Source organism: Sinocyclocheilus anshuiensis, unplaced genomic scaffold (genome assembly GCF_001515605.1).
Source record: "Sinocyclocheilus anshuiensis isolate Anshui unplaced genomic scaffold, SAMN03320099.WGS_v1.1 scaffold260, whole genome shotgun sequence".
Taxonomy (NCBI): domain Eukaryota; kingdom Metazoa; phylum Chordata; class Actinopteri; order Cypriniformes; family Cyprinidae; genus Sinocyclocheilus; species Sinocyclocheilus anshuiensis.
The window spans coordinates 40,110-52,534 of record NW_015557134.1 but is presented as its reverse complement, the minus strand read 5'-3'; the positions used below and the strand labels follow the sequence as shown (position 1 = coordinate 52,534).

The window sequence follows — 12,425 nt, the reverse complement described above, 5'->3', positions numbered from 1 at the left end:
AGTTGATCCCAAAATGAAAATGCTGTCATTATTTACTTACTCTCATGTCGTTCCAAACCTGTATGAGTTTCTTTCTTATGTCGAACATGAAAGAAGATATTTTGAAGAATGCTGGTAATCAAACGTTCAACTTTTTCAACAATCCCCTTTGTCTAACATAAAGTAATAGGGAAAAAAAATATTATGTAAGTCAGTGGGGGCCATCAATTATTACGCGAGTTTCACCCACAGCAAAGATGTTAAGGCTTTTACAAAACAAACATTTTAACAGAAATATATTACTATGAAATAGTCAAATGTACTTCTCAAAATAATAGTATTACTATTATTTTTAAGAAATATCATTCAACCCAAATTATTTTTCATCCATGTTTTAATATCAAACATAGGCTACAGTTTTGTCGTGCTGCATCATCATATTTGACAAAAATAAAAATGCAATGTTTTTGTTGTAAATTAATAGTTATTGTATTATATTATATTATATTATATTAAAAGATTGATTAAAATGTTAAAGTTTTATTTACCAATTTCATTAGACAGGTATTTTTAATCATAAATTTGTATGAAATCATAAAACACTAAATAAATAAAATGGAAAACACGGAATTTAGAGGAAAATCAAGTGAATTTCATGGGGCCCTATATTAAAAGTTGGCTTGAAAGGATTTATGAAAAAAAATTGTTTACATGCATTCTCAAAGAATTTCCTTCCATAATAATGGTAAATTAATATTTTGATAAATATGATATGGAAAAAAAGTCTTAATATTTCTGGCCATATCACCCAGCCCTAATTTAAAAGTTTATCATGAAAAGTGCTGAAAAGGGTAAAAGAAACAAATAAAATACAGATTAAATAATTTAATATGCACATAGGCTACTGCATATAATCAAGTCTGGCTAAGATTCAAAACAGAGAATAAATAGAATCAAAAGGTTTATTTTAAAGGGAGTTTATGGAATAAAGCAGCTGTCAGCTGCTGGACAGGGCAAAAATATGGGCTATAGTTTTCATTCCTTTTGGGTGGGTTTTGAGTTAGCTTTGGTATGGACCTGGCAGCCCTGACTATTATAATAATATACAGTTTGATTTCTCAGACATCTATTTCAGTCAGGCACTACAGGCAAAAACTCCCTTATAGCAGCTTTAATTGCCATTGGTTTATTTGTTCTTTGAGTGCAATTTATTAAGAAGGTCTGCTAAGACAAATACCGAAAAAAAGGGAAAATGTACTCAGCCACTTCTGAGGTCAGGAGCTTTTGTTGTGGCTCGCAGGATTAGTTATTTAAAGCCTGGGCCGGTGGAAATTTCCCATGGCGTTCCGCGCACGCTCAATCAAAGCTTTAATATGCAAGGGAGGTAAAGGAACAGAAGGGCAGATAGAGTCAGTACAGCATCAGTATCCTCCGGGAATGCGACCTGATCACTGGCATACCACGATCTCTATAGGGACCAGCACGGGCGCAATCGCATGGAGCCAGAGTTTCAAACGCAGCACATCCAACAGATCACTGGATAAGACACACGGCGCCTCTTCGTTCCTCTACAGGTACGTTTGTCAAAAGTTGGTTATTGAAGTGTTTAAAACGGGAGTGTGTGACGTAGGCAAAGATTATGTGTACAACTTTTTAATATGTATGCATCATGCATAAATGTTTAGTGTGCTTGACATAATAATAGCTACTACTCACTCTTCTATGCCCAACTATATTATTGCTACTCCAACGTGCATATTTTTATTTATCCTGCAATGTTATTGCTAAAGTTATTATGCTATCCTGAAATATAAGTTATATATTACTGCATATCTCCTCTGCATTTCAAGAGTTTATTAATTAAAATAACATTTTACTAAGTTGTAGGCTATAAACAATATGATTATATCAGTATGTTGATGCTGGGCTCTTGGTTATCTGGCTTTGAACTCATTTGATCTGTGATGTGTTCGTGTGCAGCGCGCGCCAAATCGCTCTGGTTTGATTGTCTTAAATGAAGGATTAACCTCCCTTCGGTTGAGTTTTATGTAAGATACTTTTCATAGAACTACAGATCTTTTTTCTTGCATCTATAGGCTGTAGGTATGGTGCTCAATCAAAGGATCAGTGAGCACTGGAGAGAAGAGGGTCTTGGCTAGTTTCTAACTGTTGATGTAAAGGAGCCCAAAATATTATCGTATAGGGTATCATCAGAAAAATCGCAAGTTTGATATTACAACTCAAGTTACCAAATACAACAAAAAAAAAAGGAAAAAAAAGGATTTTATATTGCCAGTACTAAAGCACACACTTTGTAAATTCTAAATTATATATTAAATTTAAATAAATTATATTATAAATGTAATGGATACATATATAAAATATTTATTTATTTACATCAATTTATTCAAATGTTCCACAGCCTGCATTTTGTACCCCCCTGGGTACAAATAATAATAAAAATATTATATATTTTTATTATTATTATTATTATAAAAACAATATTATTTATTTATTTATTCAATATATTACCTCTGCAGTTATCCAGATCAAATATGTTGATGTTGTGTGAACAAACATTTAAAGAATGTGCTATTTCAATATATTAAATATTTTTTTTAAATCTTATTCTACATTTTTAACAATTTTCCAAGAGTATTCTTTATTTGTTTGCTTATAACAGTGTCTGCTACATAAATAAATACATACAACTATAACTAATATGTAACATTTTCAATAGTATAAAGAACATTGATTTGTTCATTTTTTTTAATTTAATACATTTGTATTAATATTAATTTACTTATTTAAAAAAAAATCTATCTCTGGTTGCTAAATTTGGCAAAACTGGAAATACATTTGTAGCACATTTTATTTTACTAACGTTATTTCTTTGTAAATACATTTGTCACATCAGAGCATTTTAACGATTTATATGTGACAAAATAAATCATTGTCCCATTCTGCTAAATACACGGGTGGTGCTGCTCAATATTTACTTAACAGATGTGTTCTGTTGCTATATAGCGGTTCCCTTCCTGTAGTTAAGATTTATATACACTGAGTCTGACTTTGTGACTGCTTGTGGAGTCAGAGCTGGTTGTTCTCGGCCGGTTGTCCCAAGTGGGTCAGGGAACACAACTATGCGCCCCGCTCAAGTGATATAGCACCGTTACAAGCCTCAGACACGACTGAGGATTAATCCTCTCAGGATGAATGAGCTCTTTGTTTCTTTGAGCCATTATTAGCAATCTCCCGCTTTCACCTCTCAGCTAACGTTCCGGTCGGAGAAGTGAGATAAGCTTGAAGAAACAAACACAATGGCACTGAAAGTCCATGTTCATCAGTCAGTAGATCTTACACTTTATGTTCTCTCTCCAGACCTCTAGAGTGGGTAAACCATGGGTAAGAAAGTCTTGCAGTGTTTTCCTTGGTACAAACGCTGTAAAGACCGGGGTAAAAGCAGGCTGTGCCCTCCTCCGCCTGGTAAGTCACCTTGTTTACCAAATCTTGTCCTGATATGTTGCTAATGAAGTTATAAATCAAACCGTCTTTCAATACTCGACACTGGATATTCATTTCCTCTCTCTTTTTGCGTTCACAGTGCCATCTGTTGAGGTGCAACCTGGCTTCTCTCCGACAGTCTCCTGGGGTTACGACGGAGAGGAAAGCGCCGCACGTCCCGTTTATTTTTCCCATAAGGCGCGAGTAGTTTATCGCCACCAGATGGATGGCAATATTATCGACGCCACCTGCTGACCGCTGGGCTTCTTTCCCAGAATCCCTTGCCTTGTACCTGGCTGTAGACGTCCAGTGTAGAGGAGCATCGTAGCAGCCTACTAGACTGTTCCGTCCTGTGTAATTAAACTAAATCTTTTGTATTTAGTAAAGATGTCACAGTGTGTCCTCTGGTTCCTCCATCCTCTCCCCATACCTGGCATTCACCTGTCTTGTACTTACTGTGTTGAAATATAATATAATGTTTCAAGGCAGACAGAGTGATGTAGGCCACATGGAATGGAAAAACAGGAACTGAGCTGGATTTTATAAATACAAATTTAATATGTGTTTTGTCATGCAATGTATGTTTGCCTATTGCTTTTCAGAGGACAAACCATTTTTTCAGAGGTTCATGAATGCATTTCAGGCAAAAGATAAAATGTTGTACTAATCAATGGAATTATAATATAAAATGTATGTGCATTTAGTAATTGTTTCTTATTCTCTGGTTATGTCAAAGAAGTTTAAGTATTGAAAAAAATTGTTTAAACATATTTATATTGTTAATCTTTGTCTCACTTAAATATGAAATGTGCTTAATTGTCTTAAAAAAACAATTCCCTTATTGTACAAAAAGGCTTCATTTTCTTTGTGCAAATGATAAATTCTTATTTTGTACTGGGGGTAAAATATGATCTGGACATGTTATGGACAGACTTCCCAACTATTTAATTTTCAGTTTGAGGGTGTTTTGCTACATAAATTAATATGTAAAGTGATAAATCAGCCATAAAACTCTAATACTAATTAATGCAAGATAAAATTGCAGCTATTTTGATGTATAATTGCCCATCTATAATGTGTTAGGAAACATAGCGAGTTTGATATTACAAGAAAATGTTACCAAACAAAAGAATCTGTTTTTATATTGTACTAAAAAATTATTAAATTAATGTTTACTTTGTATAACATCTCCTTTTCTACCCACGATAAATGTAATATTAGTTTAAAAATTATTAAGTTTAAGTTTATTATTATTAATGTTTAAAATATGGCCCAGACATGTTCTTTACAGTTTCATTTTCCAGCCATAAAATACTGACTGGTGAGTATTTAAACTTTTAAGACTACATTATTTGTTTAACAATTGATGTTTAATTTGTCTGTTCAAATAAAATACCTCTCACAAGACAACATCAGATTATAATCTATTAAAAAAAATGAATAAATACAAAATGATAAAAATAACAATAATATAATTCTGTTTATTTTTAATCAATTGTTTGTTCTGTAATATTGCACCCTACTAATCATGAAAATGCAATATGAACTTGACAACACGATTCACAGCTGGTCTCATCCTTTATAACATAAATTGCAATGTATGGACTCTTAACTACAGGTGCTGTGGATGTTTTGCCACTTCACCACTCTAAAATATTCCATTCATAATCTTGGGATGAATATTAAACTTGTCTGGCTGGGCAGAATTACTGTCATCCAACATAGTGCAATTTCATTTCACAGTGTAAACACAAACCCATTACCCTGACTTCAGATAAGAGATGGCAGCGTGATCCATTGTCGTCAGAGAGGACAAAGAGAGGACAGACAGGATATAAATTCCCTGGTTACCAGACACAGGATGAGAATTAGCTTCATTGTGCCTTTGCAAGTCATTATCCTCTATAAGTAGGCCTAAGTGACGTTGATGGATGTCTCTAAAGCATCTAATGTTGTGATGATATAGGTCTATAAGAGCTTATTTCTTATGAGTGGAGGTTTACAGGATGCATGTATGAAGCTGACATGTCACAGAAATATTTTAATGGAGAGCTGCTGTAATAAATTGCATTGTTTTGAGTCCTGAGTCTCTGTAAAAATGTCAGCCACTAGATGACACTATAAACCCACAAATTTAGTTTCAGAGAGAAACAGAAAGGCTATAGAATACTTGTAAACTGATTTCCGCTCAGCACTATATTAAGGCATAGAAATCTGTAAAAATAAACAGCAAGTAATATGAGTTTTAAACCTCAGTATGCTAAATTGTTGCCGCATGTTAAATATTTGGAGGGAATTGAAGTATCTCAGAAATGGAAAAAAATATATATATTTTTTTTAATTTATTTATTTGTTTATTTTTTTTATACAAATAATAAGCATAGCTGATTGTATTTCATTTGTGGAACAGTATTCCTCACAGTAAGCACATAAGTGTTATTCTAATAGTATTTATTAATATTTTAAATTAGCTTTTATTTTTGCATTTTCAGTTTTCATTTTATTTTTGGCTTCATTATTTTTATTTAATTAAGTTTTAGCGATTTTAGTACTTAAATCTATTTATTTCAGTTAGTATTTATTTTATTTTGTAATATTAACCTCAAATGTAGTATTCATAAATTTAATATTTATTTATTCAGTTATTTATCTATACATTTAATAATTATTTAATATTATAAATATTTATAGAATTTCATTTCACCATCATTTATATCATTCATTTCAATTCAGATTTATTTCAAATCCAGAAATGATTTTTAATAGTTTTAGTTAACAATCACAACAATGAAGCAATGGTATTAAGCTATTCTGTACACAGAAAGACAGAAGGGAGGAGGAAAAGAAATAAAGAAGTGTTATTATTACCACATCATCAGTTTAGTATGCGCTCGTGTTTTAAGTTGGTGTCGATAGTGTATTCTGGACCAAAACCAGCTTTCAATGAACGGAAAAGGCCTATCCCAATAAAACAGCACAGACTAATGTTCAATGCAATAATGTATTATACAAATCCTGAGTTAGAACAAATTTATTTTGTGACATCTCTGTGTGTATATGAAGACTCGTATGAAAAATATCTTTACTTTACAACTATAAAATTCAGTTCTGAGTTGACAAGTCTGAAATGCACCATAGCTAATTGGAAACTGTGTGTTTAACTTCCTGAGCATTATATTACAATGCCAAAAAATACCTCTTAATATCCAGACAAGTTCTGGGCCGTGGTCTAATCACTGTCCATTGCTTTCATCTAGTGTCTGTGCTCTGAAGGTTGATCGTGCTAACATGGATCTGAGTGATCAGATCAGCATGGCTGGTTGTTGATGTTGGTCAGTATCTTGTGGTGTGGGGCTTTGTACAGGGCAGTGAAACTACCAGGAGTGAGAACACCACGGCCTTCCTCATCCACGAGACCCATCAGGATATAGTTTTGACCTAATGAAGAGACAATAAATCAATAATTGGCTGATATGTAAGAAATTAATGCTGAATAAAGTCCAAGGAATCAGACACAGGTGTGTATTTATGTGCATATGTAGCCATATACCTCTGCGCAGCAATGGACATTTCTTGCAGGGCATCACAAGTTTGACAGACGTGGTTTCTCCAGCTTGGGTGATTGTAAGACTACCAGTCTTATAGGTCTTGATTAAAGACACTGTGGCCTGCATACTTCCACTAGGTCCAGGAGTCAATGCTGTCAGCTTACCGGTGATAACTGAAAGTAAGAGAGAAAGACATTAAAATAAACTGAAATAAAGAATCGCTCTTATAGTTCACCCCTAAAAAAAATGAAATCCTGTTGTTATTTACGAACCCTCATTATATTATATTATATTATATTGATCAAAAGGAATAGAGTGTGAAAAAGGAAGAGAGTAAGTAATGGCAGATTTTTTTTTTTTTTTTTTGGGGTGTACTATCCCTTTAAAACCTACACTACTATTCAGAAATCTGGGGTCAGTAAGATATATTTTTAAAAGAAATTATTATTTTTATTGAGCAAAGATGCATTAGGTTGATCAAATGTGGCAGTAAGTACAAATTTGTGTTTCAAATAAATTCTGTTCTAAACTTTCTACAATCCTGATAAAATGAATCAAGGTTTCTGCAAAAATATTACACAGTACAGCTGTTTTTAGCATTAATAATAGTAGTACATTTTATGAGCAGCAGAAAAGTTTTTCAGAGTAGTTAATAGCTGTTAGCAAAACAAGAAAATACTATTTAAGTCTTTCTAATCAGAAATGTATTCTGTAATTTAATGCGTTACTTGTTGTTTCTTTGTCATTAACTATATCATTTACTTGCGATTTTTGAGTAAAAACCATTTCTACACCAAATTTTCAGTGTAGGTAATGACTTACCAAATTCACTAGCACATAAACTAGTCTTGATGGTTCCGTCTCTTTTACATGCCTTTGCACACATTGGATCCATGCCTGTGGCTGAAAAAATACATTAAACAATGTTATAACAAGTTATAATCAACCATAACCAGCATCATTTGTTACTCTTATCTCTTCCTCACCTGGTCTGGATTCATCTGGCTCTGGTTTACTGACTGGACGTCTCACAGGTTTAATGGGTCTAACGGGTTTGGGTCGTGGCGTTGGCTGTTCAGTAGTGGTCGTAGTTGTGGTTGTAGTTGTTGCTTCTGTTGTAAAGGCCACAGGTTTGATTGGGGTGAGACGGACTCTTGTGGCTGTGGATGACACTCTAGGTCCTGACGCAACATCGCCACCTCCATCTGCAGTCGGAGTACGGAGGCCACGTGGGATGCTAGTGTATGACGCCATGAATCCGTCTGAGGTCACGCTGAGGTCAGATACAAACTGCACTAACAGCACATTGCTATTGGTAATAATGTTCCTGCAGATGGGACATAAAAAACAGGGACGAATGCAACTGTAAAACATTTTGGTTTAGCTTCAAACATACGATATTCATAATAAAATGGCAGTCAAAGAGATGAATATGATAAGTTAACTGACTGAGGCGCAGTGTCTCCACAGTATTTTCCGATGCGCCTTGAATCGTCTTTCTCTCCTCCGTTAAAGAATGCCACATAGTCGAAGCGGCAGTATGTGTCAGACTCCAAATCAAACTTATCAAACTTCACCTCAATCACCTAAAACACAAAATCCCACATTTAAATTATTAATTTATTTTATTTATCATTTTCTTTTTTCTAAAAAAGGTGTGTGTGTGTGGGGGGGGGTTCAACACAAAGTTTAACATAAAAAAAATGATGTAACATAAAGTAACATAACATAATATATGGGAAAATATCCCAGATTCAAGCAAAGAAAAGCCATGTTTCCCGACAGGCTTGTTTCTTATCATTTAATGAACAGGCTGCAAAAAGCATCTGGCGTGCCACCACCTATTCAGCGTTGAAATATTAACTGAAAACGATCTGTACTGCAGGGTTATGTTTTTTCCTGACCATTTCCGGCTCCACTGTTATAAGCCAAGAACAACTGATGCCCGCTGGATAATTATTCTCCGGCCAATTGGGAGTTTTGATTGTGCCCTGAGACTTTGTGACCTTCCCGCCACAAAACTGGTGCTCTGAAAAAAAGAAAAAAATCATTTCAGAGAGAAGAAAGGCCATTGAGGCTACAAATATTCACTCTCTAATATGCATAAGCTCAAATCAAAACAAGAAGGTTCCAGAACCAAGTATTTTCTGTCCACACAAAATGCTGACAGAGTCAATAACAACACGTTTAATATTTGATATGTTTGATTTCACCATCCACATGTGGCTTTCCTCCATTGAAGTAGGCCAGGAACCCTCTTCCTCCCGTTCCTGAATCTGATACCATCTCTACCATCATGGTGTTGGATGTGGAAATGAGAGCTCCAGGCCGGAACGTTCCACAGAAACGCCCGAGCTTCTGTACAATGTTAGAGTGTCCATTATACACATCCACATAGTCGTAGCGGCAGAGAGGATCAGCCTCCAGGTCAAAAATCCTGAAGGACAGCATGACTACATTGCCCTCTGGAACCTAGTAGAAAGAGACGGAGCTACTTAAAGGCTTTTATTCCGGGATACGATGTCCCGAGTGTGGAGTGTGAACTCAAAGTGAACTCACTGTGATGTACCAGGTACATTTGCTGTTGGGTTTGTAGAACGATGGGAATCCTTCACTGCCCACAAAGCCCGTGTCTCCAACCAGATCACCGCCACAGTTAAACACAGGCCTGGGAGAGCGAGGAAGAGCGAAAGAGAAGGATTTCTGGTGGCTGTGAGGAAATGCTGAATGTGTTTATATTACACAATAAACACAGCTTTTGAGAGGTGAGTCAAACTCTTGACCAACACATCGTTTGCAGGAGACATAATTTCACAAAGTACAAACAGATGCACACAGATGGACCCACAACTCAAAAACTGAATTATGAGAATATTTTTATTTAATAGAAGCTATTAAAGATACCTGTTTTACAATATTGTAATTATTCAGTACATAAATAAAATGTCAATGTTTACAGCTTTCATTTTATGTGATGCATTTCAGTCAGACAACATACACTTAAACTAGATTAATGACAGAAACATTTACAAAATCAATAAGAAAGTGCTTTCAAAATTCAATAAAGAACACATCTGACCCGTTTTAAAAGTTGGAAGACTTTTAAAATTAACATAATAATATAATTCACATTCAATTTCAGCTCAACACTGCATAATTAAACACTGGATTTTTGTGTATTACTGCATTTTTAATAGTACAATATTCATTAGTACATTTTCAGTTATATAAATTAGAATATATTCTCATTTTTATTTGTATTTTTTATAATTTTGTGTAAATTTAAAGTTTAATGTTGTCACCCAAATTAAGATAAGTTCATTTATTCAGATACGTTTGTTTTTATGGCAGAAAAAAATGCACAAGTAATATAAATTACATTATAGCATAGTTATATTAAAACGATATTGTCTCTTTTAAGTAGCTTTTAATTAGTGTTGCTACTTTTTTTCTCAAAAGAGCAGTTGGACTTTAGTTTTGTTGTACTTTAAATTATGAGTTTTGCAGGCTATACATTTTCAAAGCTGTTTCACAGAAGCAGACACTTTTATTCAGCATTTATAACATCACTGGCAGTATTTCAGAGATCACTGAAGGCTCAAAATCCTTTTTGAATGTCCTGAAATGTTTTATTGTTTTGATAATATTCGCTGAAGTCTAGAGCAACATATGTTTATGGACTTAAACTCCATGACACTGTAAAATAAAACAGAGCTCTGTTGTGATGTAATGGTGCAGGGCCAGAAAACCCAGACGAAAAGCCTGGTCATTATGCAGTCACTCCCACAGACCCCGTCTGAGAAAGATTCTCTTCACTCAGCAATGGGGGATGTTTACTGCAAGGTATAATTTCAGTGACCTTTTCAAATATTTACTGTGTTAATAAAAATTAGGAAGTAAATAAGACTGATTTGCCATACATAGAAAATTAGGGCTACTTACAAATGTCACAACCCATTAGAAATAAGTTATGCATAAATATATTTCAGTTTTATAAGTAATTCGAACACATTTAAAGGGACGGGGGGACGGGGGGGGGGTCAGTAAAAGCAATGACACTCCCTGCAAAGGAAAGCTGGACCTGATGCAAAGTGACCTGATTCACCCTGAAAGCACACTAACCCAAAGTATTTCCATCTGCAACCCCTTATAAATCTATAATCAATATTCCTTAGAATACATACACTGCACACGCCGTGTGTTTAAAGACTCAAAAATGACAGTTACAGACATAAACACTTAAAAAGCTGTAAAAGTGCAAGCTAGCAAGTTCAAACAGCTGCTGCAGTAGAAACTCATGAGGGTTTGTAAAAAAAAAAGGTTATTTATAGCTGCAAAGAGCTGTTTTGACATGCACGCTTATCTCATCGTCATCCACAGCCCTACCGCACACCTGGTGTAGTTGGTGGTTTGACACAAGACCCCTCCAAAACTCAGAGACAGAAGAATCCCCAAACTCCACAAAGCAGTCAGACGCTCCATATTCCTCAGCACTGAGATCCGCATGCAGACGCAGCCACGGGACACATGACACAGAGAGGAGGAGGTTTGGAGGGAGGGATGCTGAGGAAAGAGTAGAGGGAGTGGGAAAGTGACGCTATGGGGGAGGGGGACTAGCAAGGAGAGCCTTTAATTAGAGCCAGATGTTCACCTTGGATTGAATAACAGCCTCATTGACTTTGGCCAAAGGGAGAAATGCTGCATCAACAAAAGCAGGAAAGGAAAAGAAACAAATGCAATGCAAACTCTGTGTGCGGCAGCCATTGAAAATGAAAGCCATTCTGTTTGATTAAACTAGGTTGAATCAGTCAGTCTTTCAAGGGAAGCTCTCCATGCTGCTCAGGATGTCAGGTTTTAGGTGTGATCTGCAGGCTGCACCATTTGCTATCAGGAAGCGCCTGAGGTGTCACAACCCCTCTCACTTTTGCAGAGATCAAGGGGTGGAGTTTAATACTCCAATTACCTCTCCTAACATATTTTATTATCTCAACTGGTAAAATTCTAATAACTGCAGCTAAAGAAAGTCCCACAGTTCAAATGTTCATAGTCAGTTGTAAGTGTTATAGTGGGAGTATTCTCATTCTAGAGGACATATTAAATTACACAAATATTAAATGGAAGTCTGTTTCCGCCGCCAAGTAAAAAAAAAGGTAAATGTGACCTTATATCTCACAATTGCAACTTATAATTTTGACTTTCATTTTTATTATTATTATTTTTTTACTCTAAGGCAGAAACTAGCTCTTTTTTTAGGAAATAAAAATTAATTGTGCACAGTAAGACCAGCAACGTGCATTAAGAAAATAAAAAGTAATTTATTAGAACTTAAAGAATGTATTATTTCTATACTATTATAGTATTTATTACTATTTTAATTAGCTTGAATATATATAT

General features: G+C 34.9%; 1 protein-coding gene and 1 long non-coding RNA gene across 2 annotated transcripts; one reads left to right on the top strand and one right to left on the bottom strand.

Annotated features, from left to right (window-relative positions):
* Window positions 1–1,355: 1,355 nt before the first annotated feature.
* Window positions 1,356–4,194, top strand: LOC107678010 (uncharacterized). The gene is made up of 3 exons (XR_001632904.1): window positions 1,356–1,553; window positions 3,361–3,465; window positions 3,584–4,194. It is a non-coding gene; the product is annotated as an uncharacterized LOC107678010 (long non-coding RNA).
* A 2,450-nt stretch (window positions 4,195–6,644) lies between these two features.
* On the bottom strand, window positions 6,645–11,826 carry LOC107678009 (procollagen C-endopeptidase enhancer 2-like). Its single transcript, XM_016473107.1, has 10 exons — window positions 11,683–11,826; window positions 11,425–11,594; window positions 9,591–9,699; window positions 9,245–9,503; window positions 8,936–9,060; window positions 8,481–8,617; window positions 8,018–8,358; window positions 7,854–7,934; window positions 7,034–7,204; window positions 6,645–6,921 (listed from the first exon to the last, which is right to left on the bottom strand). The coding sequence occupies exons 1-10, from the start codon at window positions 11,809–11,811 to the stop codon at window positions 6,791–6,793; spliced, it is 1,653 nt and encodes a 550-aa protein (XP_016328593.1). The 5' UTR covers window positions 11,812–11,826; the 3' UTR covers window positions 6,645–6,790.
* Between the last annotated feature and the right edge of the window lie 599 nt (window positions 11,827–12,425).